Source organism: Phyllobates terribilis, unplaced genomic scaffold, assembly GCF_046119375.1.
Source record: "Phyllobates terribilis strain yellow unplaced genomic scaffold, ASM4611937v1 Scaffold_1__5_contigs__length_1240528914, whole genome shotgun sequence".
Taxonomy (NCBI): Eukaryota; Metazoa; Chordata; class Amphibia; order Anura; family Dendrobatidae; genus Phyllobates; species Phyllobates terribilis.
Window position 1 is genome coordinate 428,342,269 of NW_027362761.1, and position 19,222 is coordinate 428,361,490.

The 19,222-nt window shown below is 38.9% G+C and overlaps 1 protein-coding gene across 1 annotated transcript in view; it reads right to left on the reverse strand.

Annotated features, from left to right (window-relative positions):
* Positions 1 to 384: 384 nt before the first annotated feature.
* MAN2A1 (mannosidase alpha class 2A member 1) overlaps positions 385 to 19,222 on the reverse strand; it is a 165,178-nt gene continuing 146,340 nt past the window's right edge. Inside the window, exons 18-22 of the mRNA XM_073677488.1 lie at positions 17,182 to 17,323; positions 14,146 to 14,279; positions 12,820 to 13,011; positions 7,689 to 7,793; positions 385 to 5,469 (exon numbers count right to left, since the gene is read on the reverse strand). Of these exons, the coding sequence (XP_073533589.1) occupies positions 5,317 to 5,469; positions 7,689 to 7,793; positions 12,820 to 13,011; positions 14,146 to 14,279; positions 17,182 to 17,323 (726 nt within the window). The 3' untranslated portion in view covers positions 385 to 5,316. The remainder of the gene's footprint in view (positions 5,470 to 7,688; positions 7,794 to 12,819; positions 13,012 to 14,145; positions 14,280 to 17,181; positions 17,324 to 19,222) is intronic.

Genomic DNA, 19,222 nt, shown 5'->3' on the forward strand with positions numbered 1-19,222 from the left:
GACCCTAAGATATGATCATTGGGATCTTTTAAAAATATATTTATCATTATGGTCCTCATTTATAATCCTGCTTCTAATTACACTAGGCTCTCTGTTTCTTTCATTATATGGTGGGCCATGTTGAATTTATATGCATTTTGCTTCTACTTCTTTTACTATGATCCTCCCAAAGTGTGTACTTTTACATAATGCAGTATATCGTGTAAGTGTTAGACTGTTCGAGGGTTCAAGCACCCTAAGAGAATTCGTAAAAAACAGGGAAAAATAAATGGAAATCACTGTTTGAAAATTTAATTTAACCCCTATCTAATTGTCAAATTGTATTAAATGCAAGCGATATGAAAAGCACATTTTTGACTTGTGTATACATAAATAAAAACACAGTTTATTAAAAGGTCATTTAATATTTCACATCTCCCAATTTAAAAATCATTAGAGAAAATATCAAAAGTTTTTAATCAATTCAATTTCAATAAATGAACACAGAAATTATACAATCGGATAATACAGCATGAGATCAAATTATTGGTAGATTCTCCTAAGAAAACAAAATATCCTTAATACTTTATTTGTGGGAGACAAAATGCCAGAAGAGAACTGGATTATTTTTTATTAAAAAAAAACAAAAACAAAAGCAGAAGAAGAAGATAAATCACGTTTCAGTATTTTGCTCAATCATGTTTTTAATAAACTATGGATGAGCAGTGATATTTGAAAAGGCGCTCCAATTTCAATCAACCCATTAATACTTGGTATTTTCTCTATACAATTACCTCTAGAAGATACAAATTGAGTTCTTCGCCGGTATGACGGTGAAGATAAATTGCATCACCCCACACGCATGGAAGCAACAATTTTGTGGGAGCGTCAATATTTATTATATAATCCATTATATCTGATGAAATTATCTATACGTATTGGGCATCCCTCAATACAGCTCTGCCGCTCTTATAGCACAGGTTCACATCAAGCTCAAGTAATGCAGAAAGTAGAGTTGAATAAAGCAGCAACTCTTTCTATAAGCGTAAAATTGAATTAACTGAAATATCCACAAGTATACTATTACACAAATCTGAGGCTGGGAATTTAATATTTGAGGACTTCGCGATGAATGCAAATCCAACTTGAAAAGCAATTCAGACATCTCTGGAGTCCATAAGACCCGAATGTGTTTCATCTCAATATGACAAAAAATAAATAAAAACACCTTGGAGCAAACAAGTCAAGAAAGTATTTGTTTTCAGCACACCCGATGGAATACTGGTACAAGGAGAAATATTATTTTCCCGGAGCACATTAACTCATAGTACAAACATTTAACGGTGTTTGAGGCATTTATGGCACAGAGTAGGAATGAGTGATATAGCAGCAAAATTAAAAAAACAAAAAACAAAAGCAAATGAAAAGGTGCTCCAACTTAATCCACCAAATCGCTCCACTCCTACAATTTTGGACTCCAATTCCCCTTCTACGAGGCCAGACTACATTTAACACTTCAGAGTTGGGACAATCTGGGATTTACAAAAAGTGCAAAAGTCAAGTAATAGACTTTTACTCTATTAGCTTAAAGCAAACCTGTCGCTAGGTTTGACCAATAACGAGATATGGCCACCATCTTTCAGACTTCATACACAGCATTCTAAAATGCTATATATAAGCCCCCGATCTGACCTGCAAGACGAGACATTTTATTTTCACCGGTGTCGCTGGTCCTGGGTCTCCATTCTTGCTTCGTGTGGATGACGTGTCCCGCACGTCATCCACATAGTCTCACCGACTTCGTGCTCCTGCACAGGTGTACTTCTCTGCTCTGCCCTCGACAGGGCAAAGTACTACAGTGCGCAGGCGCCGGGAAAGGTCAAAGAGCCCCAGCGCATGCGCACTGCAGAACTTTACTTTGCCCTAGTCAGGGCAGAGAAGTACGCCTGCGCAGGAGTGTGATCCCAGGACACTGTGTGGATGACTTATGGGACGCATCATCCACACAAAGCAAGAAGGAGGACGGCATCGCAAGAAGGGATGCGCCTGACCAATACCAGCAACACCCCTCGGACCGGACTGTCCCCTGGTGAGTTTAATAAAACGTCTTTTTCTTGTCTGACAGGTCGGATTGGGGGCTGCATTATAGAATTCTGTTTATGGAAGATGGTGGCCGTATCTCATATCGGTCAAACCTGGTGACCGGTTCCCTTTAAACACAAATATTGCAGACAAATGTAATGAACAGGTCAATTTACAAAACAATAAGTGAAGTGTAATTTTCCAATTGTTTCACAACAGAAGAGCAGAAGCAGTATACAGCACTTCATATCACTTTGCTCTACAGTTGCTGTGATGTGCACACATCATTAGGATTTTACCAGTTACTAAACTTTGCAAAGTGTTATAAAATGAAATATATAAGCATGCTATGAAAAAGGTTTTTGGTTTTAAAAAAAGACCACACGTGCAAAACCAACAAATCATACATCGACAAAGTGACTTATAATGGGTTAATTAGGTTTACCATTTTTCTTCGCTGGACTACCTCAGCAATTAATGCGATCCATTAGCATCCATTAAAAAAATCATGATGGATCAGTCGTATTCCGTAGATTCTATACACTAATATGGACAGAGCCTTAGAATTACAAAACACTTTTTGGTGCTCCATTAAATAAGATAATATTAACCACAGCATGACCCACCTCAAAAAAAAGAAAGAAAGCGCAATTGTGGGACACAATAACGTAGGATATAATTTGCTTGGGTCTAAGAAATTAAACATACTGGCATGCTTTGTGCAACACATGCCACAAATTTTTGGTTTAAAAAGAGAAAACAAAAAACAAAACATGAATTCCTTTAACCTGCCCTAGATGACACGTCAACACATTTCATAAGGTCAGCAAGTGATTAGCAGAGGAATGCAAGAGTTTCTTGGCTTAACAATTGGTACTTGTGAATTCTGAAAAAAGTGAGATTTGCCTGTATCCGGAAGGTGTTTGTACATTCAGCAAATCACAAAGTTCATGGTAACGCAGGCACACATTCAGTCTACAAAAAGACTCTTCAGAGCATTGCTGGCGGCTGTGGATTATGCCAAACAAAACGTACAGAATACAGTTCAAATAGAAACAAACCCCTCAAAAAAATGCAATAGTCCATAAAAAGTTTAAGAAGTGTAAAAAAATAAGGCACATATTTTCGCTTCAATATGTTCATTTAGGAAGAAGACACCTGGATTCTGTGATTCTCTTAATCACCTCCGTGTTAAAAAGCAATGGAATAATTGCACATAACGCAAAACTGACAATAGAAAAAAAATATCTCTGGACAGTTAACCAGATCAGTTTGTCAACTGAACGGAAAATAAAGGAAAGTGATGCGAGCTGGATGATACACAAATGCATCGGTAAAATTACAGGATCAAAATAGTGAAAATATTCAATGGAAAATATTCGGATTCTTGACACACATCGAAGTACAGCAGCTATAAACTGGTATTTAGCTTAAGCCATGATGATCAACATAAGCGTAACTGTTTTAAAGAGGATCTGTCATGTTGAGTTTTGGGTGGTGGTCACACAACAATTGATAAGATTTCCTTTATGCACATTTAAAAGATACTATCCAAAAAAAAACAAACAAAAAACAATTGTCTATGGCTTGTGTTTAATATTGCACCTTAGACCTTTTGAAGTGAACAGAACCAAGCTGCAAAATCATCCACAATCTGATTAAGCTTGGCACTGTTTTTTGGAAGAAAAGAGCCATCTTCTTTTAATCCTGGATAACCTTTGTTGAGTGAGGCCATCTTCTGGACACTTAAGCACAGAGGGTAAAGGATTTAAAGAGGATCTGTTACTTGTAGTTCAAATGGGTGTTTCTTCAGTCTATCAAGGATGCGTACGCTTTCACCCCTCCCTCCCAGGCACTGCCAATCACAGCATGGCATCGTCTCACCACACTGCTAGATCAGCTGCCAAGCCGAGATTTGCAGCATCTGGGAGGGAGCAGTGGAAAAGGATGCCCGGAGAAGACTCTAAAGAAAAGATCAGTTGATCTACAATCAGAGATTTCATATACTGTGCTCAAGAAGCAACAAATGTGAATATGTCTGCAAAGGAGTGATCCAGTGCAAAAAGGAAAAGAGCATCAGAATCAGGGAAGCTTAGGGATATTTAGTAATTTTTGGAAAAAGTGACAGATCCACTGTAAATTAAAAAATACAAGTTAGGGTGCAGTCAGATGACAATACAAATCGGAAAGAGACCGGGACCACAATGCACGGACTGGCCAGCAGGTCTCCCGACTCGAACGTGACCGCTTCATATATTTCTATGCATGTCCTGCTCTAGAACAGATTGTCCGCAGTGCGACAGATCCGCTTTAAGATGGCCATAGACTTAAGATTTTGTTAGCAAGTCACACAAATTTTAATTAGATCTTGTACAGTGCTTGCCTGATTAAAATTTACTTGCCCAATCCTCTGCTTCCTCAGGAGACATGTGGCACCAAGTGTATGACAGCTTCTTATTCAACTGTGAAAACTGAAATATAATAATGTTTGCTTCGCTAATATAGACGGGCATGTTAAGGGGCCAAGGGACAAAATAGCATACAGTCAACAGTAATCTTAATCCCATGGCCAGCTTTGGTCACTGACCAAATGTCTATAAACTACATAGCAGCAGTTATACCAAATGCAGAAAAAGAAATCAAAACCAAACCTTTTTTTTTTTTCCTTTCACCCTTCTACCATAGGATGTAAATTTTCCCGTTATATTATACGTCATAATGAAACGTACTTTGATGATCAGTTTTCTTTCATTTAGATAATTATAGCTTTTTATATATAAAAAAGGAAGTTTGAGGCCTACTTAAAGGTATAATAATAAAGAAAAGCAAAAATGAGCTGCAACTCTCGGCAATCAATAGGGACAGTCTTGCGGTCGCTATAGGTTCCAGACCATTCCCACCTTTCATGTTACATAAACTTCTCAACTTGTCAATTGTCATGGGTATTTGGCACCAGCTGCAAATCAAGAGCTTCATGAGGAACACATTTTGTAAAGCATTTTTCTTCAGTTGCAGTAGTGGATGCATAAATTAGACAAGAAAGCAAATTATTGATCCATTAAACCTGAGAATACAGAAACGATGCTTTACTCAAATTCTACTTTATGGAAGATGAAGGAGCATGGCTTCCATTGGAGGTGTTGTCAATGGAGAATGCTGGACGCAAATCCTCACAGTGTCCAGTAGTTGGTACAACAATGTGCTTCTTTATTGCATGTAAAACACAGGAGATGTCGTCGTCACGTGTAGCAACATTCACCTCAGTTTTATACGAAATGTGCTAATCTCCATGGGGCTCATGTTGATTGTACTTAAGTTCCGAGCGTCTGAAGGGGAGTGCATTAAGGATAATGTGGATGATTTTAGACTTTCAACTTTAAATCCACCAAAAAGTCCATGAACTTGCATCTGTAAATGGAAAAAAATACATAAAACAAAAGGTTCATCAACTGGCACATTATATATACCGTATTTTGTGGACTGTAAAGACACATCAGACAATAAGACGCACCACAAATTTTGGGGAGAAAAATACAAAACTTTTTTTTTTTTTTAAATAAAATGGTGGTGCGTCTTATAGTCTGCTTTTAGGCAATCTTACCGGGGAGAAGGTGGGGTGGCTGCAGTGGAGCAGGGTCCCAGGAAGCAGGCAGCAGGCGTGGGGCGATGCTGCGGGCCCCAGGATGAGAGAAGGGGTTGTTCGGCGGGCTCTGGGCTTTTAGAAAATGTCAGCAGAGTCCCTGCACTTCCCATCATTTTCACTGTGGTGGACTTTGGGAAAATAGCAGCCGGAGGCGGCGCATGCGCAGACTGAGATCCCTGTTCCCTAGATCTCAACCTGCGCATGCGCCTCCTCCAGTGCCCATTTTCCCGAAGTCCACTGCAGTGAAAATGATGGGAAGTGTGGGGACTCCGCCAACATTTTCTGAAATCCCGGGGCCCGCAGCCAACTCAAATCGCTGAAAACCCCCTTCTGCCAGCAAGAGGCCAGCAGCATTGTCCCACTCCTTCCATTGACAGCTTCCTGCAGCAGAGACCCTGCCTCCTGGGACTCCCGCTCACTCGCACCCCCATTTTCCCCCTAAATTTGGATGAAAAAAAAGTGCGTCAATACATAAAATATTGTACATATATAAACACACACACATATATGTGTATATATACAGTATATATACTGCACGCATACAGAATTAACTTTTTTTTTTCTCTCCATTTGGTCAGGGTGATTCACGGGATGCAAATTGTTATTTGCAATCAGCACTGCAGTATTTTCTATAATCTATTCTGTTATTAGAGACATTGGAAATTTTCATTGAGGGATGTCCAATCTCCAAGACACCTTCCCCTTACGAGAAAAAGCAAAGATGCTCAGTGGTCAGTGATGCAATTCTCAGAGTCCGGTCCTCAATACAAATTAAATGGCTGACAGCTCTGACCAAACTGATGGGATCAACTGACTAGGTAATGGGAGTCTTTAACCCCTTGACTACTCTAATAGATTAGATATTTTTATCTCTGGTAAATACCTATTGTATCTGACCAGTGTCAGACAAGATAGACATTTTGGAAAAGTAAATAAATTGTTTGTTTATGATGAGGAACCAGCCCATACAACTGGCCCAGGAGCTAAATTCCCCAGGAAATTAGATGTCCTCACTGGAGAAACTAGTGGTCCTCATAGTGGTCACATTTTATAATTGCATACTAACAAAAGGGTTCAATCTTTTCTAGCAAGTTCTTTGCTAGACCCTGAGCATGGGATGCCACACTATAGGATATATAGGTGGAAATCAGAAACGAGCCAACTGTGCTTGTCACGGTTTTTCCCACATGACACAATGTTATTAGGAGTCTGAATGTTCCACTTCTGAATGAATCATTTAATCCCAAATTTCAAAACAAAGAAAAAGAAAACTCTAAAATACATTCATCAAAAATGAATACATGAATAATCTGTTATAGATGGCATTTTTTAGTATACCTGAATAGAGGTTGGCCCCCACCACTGGGTCCTAACATTCACACGGACCGCCTGAATGTAATTTTTTTTTACATCACATCACATGTGTGAATTAAATAACAAATACCTAATAGCTATACTTGTTAGTAGTATTGCTTTGGAACTATGAAGGCTCCTACACAGTACAAAAATAAAATATTCCGTATGCATCTGTTTTACCAATACATTCCTACCAACAGATTTTAATTTATTCATGTGTGTGGAAATTTCTTTAGGTGTTTCTCAGGTTACTTGTACATATTCCAGACATTAAATCAGAGTTATTTATTGTTGCCGTTCCAGATTGTAACAAAATGTTCCTTCTAGACCCATTTGCATCTAAAAATGTTCTGTGCAGTACCCCGGGAAAGAAGGAGCATAAACAAGTCTGTCAGATGGCAACCTCTTAAAAGGAGAAGCCCAGAAACATCTCAAGATTTGGGTAGGCGGCAGATTTTTAGCTCATTTGTATCAACCATACTGTAAATACTGTGCCCAGCCATACCTGAAAGGGCATCAGTCAATGTTCTACAACAGCTGGAGTGCTCACACATGCCAACAGTACACCCATCATATGCTTATGTGAAATACAGATAAAATGCTCGTTCTCATTTGGCTATTACCGTACCTTTCCCTGAGATGTAGAACAGTATAGCCCAAGGTCTTTATTTGCAAACTTGCAGTCAAATCCTTTCCTGTGAAGAATGAGAGCTGCCTCTTCGGAAGGTCCCACCTAAAGCGAACAAAGAACAATAAGTGACTGTGTAATGAAGGCGCTCTATATTCATGAGATCAAAATACTCTAGGGGAAAATATAGAAAGAAGTGATACGTCTGAACCAGGAAAAAATAAAATACATGAAAGTTATGAAGCCAGATGTCTAAATATTTAGTTTGAGAAACAAGGATATGAATATCACACACCCATTTAGCTCAACAGAAAGACGGTACCAACTGCCTGACTCTTGCCTAGTTATATAGTGGTTGTCCACTATCCATATAACTTTTCACTTATGGCCTAAGGGTGGCCCATACACTAGAAATTTTGGATGCTGCAGGGTTCTGTAATTGAAAAGTCGTTCATGACAAGTGAAATATTTGCATCCAATAATGCAGCAATAGACTAGGTCACAGATCATGTGAGCGATTGAACAGTTCTTTTGTTTCTATTCCTCGCTGGTGCCTTCATTCACTTTTTAGGATTCTATAAATGGCACACTGAATGTTTTGACGGCACCTGTAGATAGCAGACCATAAACCGTAAAATCAAAAGGACACAAAAAATTCAAAAAACAAAGCAGCTCTGTTTTTGCTGTTGATTTTGGTGGAGGGAATCGCAAACCAATGAGGACCCTTGACGTGGGTTGCGAGCTTGTGTATTTTGGCCAAAATATTGACCAATACCTCAAGTATATTATATATCTTTTACTGCACATGCTTAATTTCTATGGAAGATGCAGCCGGGCCCATTAATGTTGGCCTTGTGAACCAGGGTGTTTGTCCCTGTGGGGTATACTTATATAGTGCTGGGCAGCATGCAGAATCTAATAATATGGGCGTCACTAATAGGCTGTAAACCAGACACTGCAGTACATGTGTGTGATCAGTGCCCTATACAAGCGTTATCTGTGTGCATTTCTAATACTAGGAAACCATCCCCTCCATGAACTGAGAGGTTGAGAGTGATTGATTCATCTGTATTTTGCCATTGAGCTGCTTCCACTTATATCAAAGGCGCTGCTGCATCCTGTTTGTGTGTTTGCCATGCAGAATTTGTGGGAAACTTAATGGCTTTTTGATTGTTGTGACCATTTCTTTCTTTTTTATGTTGAGGCTCATTCTTCCTTTCTACCATACATACCTGTTATAACCGTAAAATATTCATTTATATACTGGGAGCAGTTAAATTTGGTGGTTCAAATATACTCAATTGGTGCACATTCACACCTGAACTTTTCTCATTATTTAAGTAAATTGTATGCACCATACTATGGTACATGTTTACACTTAATTTTTTGTAATAAATTGTATGCACCTTAATTATGCCTTTTCTTGGTTACCAGAATCACTGGTGTCTGTCTTTGTATATGTTCCTTAATTGTTTTTTCACTTGTAAACAATACGTTTTTGTATTTTAGCCACAAACTCCTATTTCTCCTATTTTTTTTCATCCTGTAAGTGAATCAGTTTTCTGACCAGCGTTGGTAAATATGGCTGTTTTTTTTTTTTCAGGCCATGAACAGTCATCAACATATTATTGTACTAGCGGCCCGAGTTCTGAAACAAATAAGTTTCAGAAACTAGAAAAGTGTGCTCTACATAATAAAAACTAACTCAAATTACCCATGTCTATTTACTTTCAGCCTTTTTACACGATAAACAACAAAGTTGTCATATCTAATAAATTAGTAAATGGCATTATGGAAAACAAAAATAAAATTTAGAAGATTACAGAGACGTTAGTCAATTCAAAAAGTGAATTGCCCAGGGCAGATCGCGTGGAAATCTCTCTGTATGCCTTATCACCCTTCAGCTGATCTTGTTAAAATCTCTGCCTCAAGAACATTTCTATTCAATGATGTTACAACTAATCGTGTACCATTGCAGAGTCCTCGTTTTGTATTCAAGTTTCTCAACAACGTAATAATGCTGACCACCTTAAGTCTAAGGCAATGACTTGGCATGCCTGATGGGGTTAAGCTATTTAAAAATTCAATAGGAAAATGTTCCCTTTCATCGTCGTCATCTACAACAGAGTCATCGCTCCAACATCAGCTGATGTTTTTCTCGGACTCACCTCAACATTAAGCTCTTTATGTAGAAAGATGTAATATATTAAAAGGTTGCAAGAGTATATTCGCAGGTATATTGCTGAAGAAATTTCTTTGACTGTTCTATTAATTTGAATGGGATGTGCAGAAATGAAAGTGCCTCCTGTAGAAACAGCCACACTCAGATTTTCAGTTGCAGAAATTTCTCCAGCAAATCTACAACGTCTAAATCTAGCCTAAGAGTTTATATCTATTTTTTCAGTCAAAAGGAAGCAACTATTCCTTCAAGGATCTAGAATATACAATATACTTTTGCTTTATAGATTTCTGTGAAATGGTGTTTATACCTGTAGCTATCTAGTAAATCTAGTTTGCTTGTTATTCTTGTACAGACATATCATAAGTACTTTATGCTCTTGGGTAACAGCAGTATAAATGTATAGGATTCTTCCAATTGAAGCAGTAAATGCCAAGAGGAGATCATATTCAGTATACCTCAAGGTTAGACACAGGTAGAAACGTGGTGCATTATACTTTCCAGAATTTTAAGGGATTCAGACACCTGACAGATTCACAGAAATCCATTCTGCAGTCTGCCATGTTCAAAGAAGCAGAGGTTGCAGAAGCCAAATGGTTAAAAAAAAATACTGTATTTTTCAGATAAGACGACGCACTTTATTTCCTCCATATTTGGGAGGAAAATGGGGGTGCGTCTTATAATCCGAAGATAGCTTACTGGGGGACGGCGGAGTGGCTTGAATAGATAGTGGAAGCCATGTTGCATCTGCAGAGCCCCTGATGTGCCTAAACAATGAAAACCCCACACAAGCAACTCCATTTTGGAAACTACATCATTCAAGGAAAGACTCTAGATGTGTGGTAAGCACCTTGAACACACAAGTGCTTCACAAAATTTTATAACGTTGAGGAGTGAAATTGAAAAAAATACTTTTTTCCCGCAAAAATGTTGGTTTTACCCGAAATTTTTAATTTTCACAAGGGTAACAGGAGAAAATGGTTGTTCGATTTGTTGCGAAATTTCTCCTCCCATATGTGGTGGAAAACTACTGTTTGGGCACACAGCAGGGCTCAGAAGGGAGCTCAATTATGGCTGGAATAGATTGCAGATGCTATGTTACATTTGAAGAGCCCCTGACATGTTAAAACAGCAGAAACGCCCACAAGTGACCCAATTTTGGAAACTACACCTCTCGAGGAATTAATCTAGGAGTGTACCGAGTATTTTTAACCTTCAGGTGATTCACAGAATTGTATAACATTAGACTGAGTAAATTGAAAATTATTTTTTCCACTAAAATGTTGCTTTGGCCACAAGTTTTTAATTTTCAAAAGGGCTAAGAGGAAATAAACAGTACAATTTGTTACACAATTTCTTCTGAGTATACCAATACTGCATATGTGGTCAAAGACTACTTTTCAGATACAGTGAAGAGCTCAGAAGGGAAGAGGCGCCATATTGGAGTTCAGATTTTGCTGGAATGGTTTGAGGGTGCCATGTCACATTCGCAGAGCCCCTGAGGTGCCAGAACAGCAGAACCCCCGCATAAGTGACCCCATTTTACAAACTACACCCCCAATTAATTCATCTAGGGGATTAGTGAGAATGTTGACACCATATGTGCCTCACAGAATTTTATTCCATTGGGTGATGAAGAAATAATAATTAAAATTTGTACCACTAAAATGTTTTAGTCCCAAGTTTTTAATTTGTATAAGGGCTAATAGGAAAAAATGGATCTCTTAGTTTTTTGTGCAATTTCTCCTGAGTGTGCTAATACCCTACATGTAATCGGGAACTACTTTTCAGGCTTAGAAGGGAAGGAGCGCCATATTATAGTGCAGATTTTGTTATGGTTTGCGGGTGCCATGGCTCACTAGAAGAGCCCCTGAGGTGCCAGAACAGCAGAATCCCCCATAAGTGACCCCATGTTACAAACTACACCTCTCAATGAACTCATCTAAGGGTGCAGTGATCATATTGACATCGCAGGTGTGTCACAGAATTTTATACCATTGGGCAGTGAAGAAAAAATAATTACATTTTACCACTAAAATTTTGTTTTAGATTACATTTTCACACAGAGAAATGGGTAAAAATGGCACCAAAATTTAATCACACAATTTCAGCTGAACATGGCAATATCCCAAATATGTGGCTGTACAGTACTGCTTAGCCACGTGGCGAGACTCGGGAGGGAAGGAGCGTTATTTGACTCTTGGAAAACAAATTATCGTGCACTAATGCATTATACCTGTGAGTGCTATACTGATAGCATGGTGTAACAGGTTTGCCATAGCTGGCTGACCTGTAGGTCATCATGACTTCAATATTGTGAATGGGTTAAAGGGGATAAGCCAGTTTTTGTTAGTGCAGCTTTCTTCACCAAGTGACCAGCACTTCTGTCAAAATGACTGCTGATAGATGGACACGTGACCAGATCAGTCCACCATTTCCCTTTAATGAAAAAGCAGCTTTCTCATGTGAGGTGTTTATAATTGGAAGAGGCTGATAGACTGGTCTGGTCACATGGTGCTTGAGGGACAGTTCAGGCCAGCAGAATTGCCTCTGCAACACTGACCGTACAGGGGAACTGAAGGATCAGAAGCTAATCGTGCTCCAGTGATACCAGTTAGTTTCAGTGCAGTGCTTAAATGATCAGTAGGAAAGAGTTTGGAAGTGTTGTGTATGTTCAGCCACCAATGCTAGACTCCAGAGGTGGCTGGTCACCATGGCAATGAGCAATAAACAAAATATTAAAAAGTTGAAAAAAAAAAAGGGTAGAATGGGGGAAACTTTTATCCAACATCGTTAGGAAAGTGGTAATATTTGCACAGAGCTTGTAAAACACTGCAGCCATGAATTTGTCACAAAACATTTACACATGTATCAAGAGCAATGATAACTTCAGTAATTTAAATGTCAGTTGGAAAAACACACTAGATTTATATGTGACATGAAACCGCATACCTTTGCCTGAATTGTCCGTAAATTGACAAAGTGCACATCACAAGGCATTGAAGACTGGAGAGGAGAAAAGGCATCTAGTAGTGGAGGAGCACCAAGATCAGCCAATACGGCCATAGAGATTACAGGATGGTTTAAAAAAGATGACGTGACATGACTTAATACAGATGGAAAGCTGACTGACTTTTCTTCACCCTATTGAAAGAAAATGGGTAGAAAACTGAAATGTTATATTCATCAGGGCAGCACGGTGGCTCAGTGGTTAGCATTGTTGCTTTACAGGGCTGGGGTTCTGGGTTTAAATCCCACCAAGGACAACATCTGCAAGGAGTTTGTATGTTCTCCCTGTGTTTGTGTGGGTTTCCTCCCACAGTCCAAAGACATACTGATAGGGAATTTAGATTGTGGGCCCCAATGGGGACAACGATGATAATTTCTGTAAAGTGCTGTGGAATCAGTGAGGCCATTACCATTCTTCTATTTACTGAAGCACTCCGTGTCGCCCACCAAAACAGTTTGCCCTCTAGACAACCCTGCAGCTACTGCCAGATGGGTTCAGAGGTCTTGTGGTGTCCATGCCTCTATGGTCAGAGCTGTTTTGGGGCACTTTGTGGACCTATACGATAATAAGTAGGCAGTTTTAAAGTTATGACTGATCGGTGTACACTAAGGTGACAAGTCGTAATTAGAACTGTATCATGGTAACATTTGAATTTGTGCAAGCAGAATGTGTAAAACACATAGAAAAGATATGGAACAACAAATGCTTAACACGTGGTAGGAAGCTTAAGAAAATTGTAAAGTAAGAGAACTTCATGATGATGCGTCTGGTGAGGCAACGCCATGCTAACTTCTTATTACACCTTAGCTTCATATCCAATATTGTTGTTTATATCCCTTTTACTAGTCCTGCTTGGAAAGCTTCAAAGTTTATTAGCATGCCATGGTTGTGATAGACATGGTTTCTAAAGTAATGGCCAACACCAGACAACAACCCATACATAATTCCACAAATGATTGCAGGTCCATAAAGACAAGAAGTGGATATGGTGGTCAAGGGGGTCATAGTAGGGGGACAGTGACATTATCAAAAGTGATTGTATCACCTGAGACCATATACGGAAAAAAAAACATCATAAATGTAACTCTGAAAAATCACTGAAGGAAACTGGCCACATGCTTGTCAGCAGATGGTGAGTAATATGATGGTGAGTAATATGACAGTGTGTGCCCGCTTCAGTGATGCCATCACCGCTGCACATTTTACTGCTGACATTATAAGGCAATTCTGCCGAGAAGAATGAAATTTTGACCATGAATTTAACATACCTCATCTACTCCAGTCCTTTTCTCTAAAAGAAGTCTGAATAAATTAAATGTGATTTTGTTATCTTGAAGCCCTTGCCCAAGACCACGGTTATCATCCTGCATCAGGCGACGGTCCATGAATACTTCCAGTTGACCTTGGGTGTAAAATGAGGCAATGGTTTCAAAAATCAAACGTCTGGAAACATTATATTTAAGTTGCAGCTCAACATTTCGCTGCTTTCATTTTCTCCATAAAACAGATACAGATGTCAGGCTTAATAATCATTGGAGCATTTGTAAAATTACAACAGAAGGGAAGAAGCAAGCGGATCAGAAAAAGAGAGCAATTTATTCCATCTCTTTAGACATGTCTCATTCTACTAGATTAAGCACTTGCAGGGGGAAAATGACTTTCATTGCCTCTCTTGCATGGTATAGTATAATCTGCCTAAAAAGTAACTACAACTGTGTGACCCATGATCTAGGCTGTTGAATCCATTAAGTTCTAAAGTCAAAAGTGACCATGGCATAGGGCTCCCAAATATGTTAACATTTTTTACACAAATTTTCTTTTCTTTTAATGGGTATCTTTCAGCAGCTTGTTATATAATCTGACAGCAGCATGATGTAGGGACATAGACCAGGATTCCAATGATGTATCACTTAGTTACTGGGTGCAGCAGATCTAGCAGAGGTCAGTTGTTGAGCTGTGTATAACCTCGGTCACACCACAGCTTTCAGTGTACATTGTATAGTGACAGAGAGCTGCTAATCAGTGCTGGGGACAGGGTTGGACTAGAAGGCACAAGGCCAGTTTTGTCCTCTAATGATAATCTTCTGCTGATAAAACACTGATTGTATTGAAATAGGAAAACACAGCCCAGATAATGACACATCGCTGTAATCAGGCTCTCTGCTCCTAAATTATGTTGCTCTCAGACTACGTAGGAAAAACCTGCCGACAGATTCCCTTTAATGGGACTGTCCGCATAAAATGGCTGTTCAAACCAACTACAGGCACTCGGTGCATCCTGGCGTGGCCAATCATTGAATGAAGCCTTCCCAAGTGCTTGTTTTCCATATATCTCCACCCTTCTCTGGCTCTAAGAAGCCATATAATAATGATGGAGGGGGTGGAGATAGTATGACAACAGACAGGTGGGAAGGTGTATTTAAATGATTGTTCAAATGAATGCTTCATGGCGAGGCCAGTCATCCTGTGCTGACAGTCCCTTTAAAAGGACTAGTTGGGAGTTTTAGTGTCACCAAGTCAATTACTTTGCAGAGAAGGATAATAAAAGACAAGTTCTAAAATAGCCTTCAGGCCACAAATGGATACTCGAGTGCGTTGACCCTCTGCACTCCTGGAAATAGCAAGATTGACATCTGCTCACCTCTTATTATGTTGAAAGTGATTGACTGACAAACACTCTCTCTCATGGCGTTAGCCCTCAGCAGGGAATGCTGCATTGGATCACAGCAGAAGCCAGGAAACGGCCCAGCCTCGCATACATAACTACTGAACATTAAAAGACATGTGTAAAACACCCTACTACTACCCTAAACAGCAAGGTAATTAATTTGGTAACCCTAAAGCTCCTAACAAGTTCCTTTTAATAATTTCCAAAAGTTATAACTTTTTAAATTTTTCCATCAACAAAGCTTAATGAGGGTTTGTTGTTTGCAGGGTAACTTTCAATATTCCTTAGTAGAATTTTGGGTTACATAGAAATAAAAAAAAATTTATATATCGTATTACTTATTATTTGATGAGCAAAAATAGGTTTGCATCGGTTTCATAGTTCTAATAATGTTAGACCACCTACTCTAAGATGAGATTTAAAAAATCAGGGCTGTGGAGTCGGAGTCATGGAGTCTGAGTCAGTGTCCATTTTGGTGGAGTCGGGGTCAGTATAAAATGGACTGACTCAGACTCATAAAATATATAATTGATTGGGTAGTTCAATGCAGTTTGTGGGGAATATTTTTTCATAAGAATTTGGTAAAGTTATGAAATGTCCTATAAATGTCTGTCCTATTCCTGATCTAAGGGTCTAGACTTTTAGCTGAGATGAATCCGTGCTGCAGTTTATGTACATGGACAGGAAAGGAATGCCTGCACTCATCTCAGAACAGCTGGAGTGAACAGGAAAGCAGGATTAAGGTAAGTACTTCTTAACGCATATCTAAACTTTCAATAAACTATGCATAAATCAATAGTCCAGTATATGTCGTCTCTGTATGCTTGATGTTTTAGTTTGTTTTTCCTCTTAGAACACAAAATTTATTTATGAGCTATCTAAATGGCTTTATTACTGTATCATAATAACGATTAAAAGCCTGATGTTACCATTTTACTAGAGTAAATTTATCACTTAGACATGAGCCATGTATGAGGGAGTCTGAGTCGTTGAGTCAGTGCCATGGAAACTGAGGAGTCGGAGGTTTGGCTTACCGACTCCACAGCCTTGAAAAAAATATAAAGGAAAACAAACATTTTAATGGAAGTTTACATGGAGTTGAACCGCCATGGCCTTGCAAAAAGGGTTTTACAATCTTTTGGTGAAAACGATTTAGCACAGAGAAAAAATTGTAAAACATAAAAAAAATTATCTCTGTAAAGTAGACTAAAATCCATACATTAATAAATAAAAAGTAAATCTCAATGTGCCACTTAATACTACAAAATACAATGTAAGAGGGCTTCTAAAACAGATTTTGTGGCCAAACATTATCAAATTATGTCCTCTATGCTAATATCAATACAAAGCAAAACATGGTCCCCGCACGACCAATAGAGAGGTTTTGGAGATTCTAACAAGGGAGCAAGTTTTTGCTATTCAGCTGCACAGACAGATATTGTTTATGACCCGCCGCTGTTAGTCTCAACCATTTTATTAAATCCATTTTAAATGAATAAACATTCGGCTCTCAGTTTAATTAGATCAGAAATTCCTACGGCCAACACCTCTGCATGAAGGCAAACAATGTAGCAGCAGAAAGGTCATGTACTGTAGGTAAGGAAGAGGCAAGCATGGAAGAAGACAATCAACTCACCGCTTCTTAAACTGGCAATGCCCAGAGACTGCGCTGTGAGCAGCGTTAATCGGTTGGCCTCATCTTGAATGTAAGCCATCGTACACATTGGATAGACGTTTGCTTGGATAGGCAATTTGCTCAACGTTTGTCTTGGTTGAATCTGACAAATATTTGTCATAAAATGTAGATTAGAAACTATTTCAGAACAAAATAACAAAACATTGATTTGTAAGAGAAATACCAAAATTTTTTTTTGGTTTTGGAGGTGGAAAAATTCAAGTGAAATCCAGGTCAGAAATCCATTTTTCCCTGTGACGTGCAGTTGCCGAGGCCAGATCTCACGCCTGCATACTTCACTTTTTACAGAAGGCGCACTTCTTCCTTTCATCTTTGGTCATAGTACTGCAGGGATCTTGTTGCAGGCACCGGTGAGTCACTGTGGCTTCTCGGCGCCCGCGCACAAGATCCCTGCAATACTATGACTGCATAGTACATAGTACAGGTGCGCATTCTGTAAAAAGTGAAGAGCGCAAGTGCGGGATCTGGCAGCGGGAACTTCAGGGGATGGGCGAAAAATTATAATTACCACAGGAGGCGGGGATTTCTTTCTGGCCCCAAGATGGGATCGCATCAGAAACTTCAATGAATAAAAAGACATTTCACAGCAACAAGACCTCTAATATGAAGCATACAGGTATGAATAGATTTACATTTCTCTCACCTGTATGCCCATATTAGAGGTCAGATAAGTGCCAGGGGGGTGACAGATTCCCTTTAAAACGTTAATCTTAAGTTTTTACATGTGTTACTGGTTACTTTAGGATTTCAATGCATTGTTTTTATTTTAGGCTATATTTGTCTATTAAGTCACAGTGTGTATATGTACCTACATATTACACTTATACTAACAGCTGTGCTTGTCCACGTTTTTGGCTTTGCGTCAATTTTTTTGTACTCGCTACATATCCGATGTGGCCGCCTCCTTAATGTGCACACCTTTATCTACTTAGCTTTCCATATGCAGGTGTAAAACAGTCTGGCCCAGGTCTAGTGCATCACCTGTCTATTTTGAAACCTGCTGGCACATAGCAAGGTGAGTTACTAGACTAAGCACCAATCTGGTTGGATACACCTGGTTGCTGTCGGATGGCTTTTAAGTTTGGATTAAAAAAAAAAAGGGTACCTAGTTAAGTGTGCTACTATTTACTTACTGTAAGATTTCTAGGCATTGTTTTTATTCTAGTTTATATTTAATTGCAACTATCTATCCCACAAAATGTGTGCTTCGCAAACAATTTTTTATTTTGCACACCGGGTTTACTTGTCTAATTTGACCACTGTACTCGCCACAGCTATACTGCAGCCTGCTGCCACATTTTGCTTTCTTTATATGCGTTCCTTTCATGCCTTTTTGGTAAGCCTTGAATAACTGGGGTTTAAAACATTGTAAAAATAATAAAGATAATTATAGTGTTGTACGAAATATTTGGTACAAGAAAAAGTGGTAATAGCAAGGAATATGGTAGTATAAAAGAAAACAAAAACCTAGATCAAAGCTAAGAACGTGGGTGCCATTAGCAGCAACAGAAGCACAACCACGGGCACAAGCCGTCCAGGCAGTAATACTATCAAACAAAGATAACAATTGGCCTCCTTTGCCTACGGGAAACGAGTTAGAAAAGAGGAAGCAGAGGATGTTATGGAACATATGGCACATTTATCATCACTGTAACACAGTATCACTTCTAACAGCAACACCATCAGATTGTGCCAGTGACTTAAAGGGATAATTTTTGGACCTTTTTTTTTTCAACATTTTAAAAAGAATGAAAAGTCTGTCAATGCACTGTGTTATTAAATAGGCTCTTAGTTACTACTGGGTTACCATCCGTTTCTATGGTGAAGTCACTGACATTTACTTAAGTCTGTATCTATATTAAAAAGATTGAAAGGGGTTGGATAGAGTCCTAAGAGACCTCAGAGTGTTATACATATTTTCTTGGCAATTGGAGCACCTGAGATTCAAAGCAAATCTCCCACAAGTTTGATTTTAAAAAAA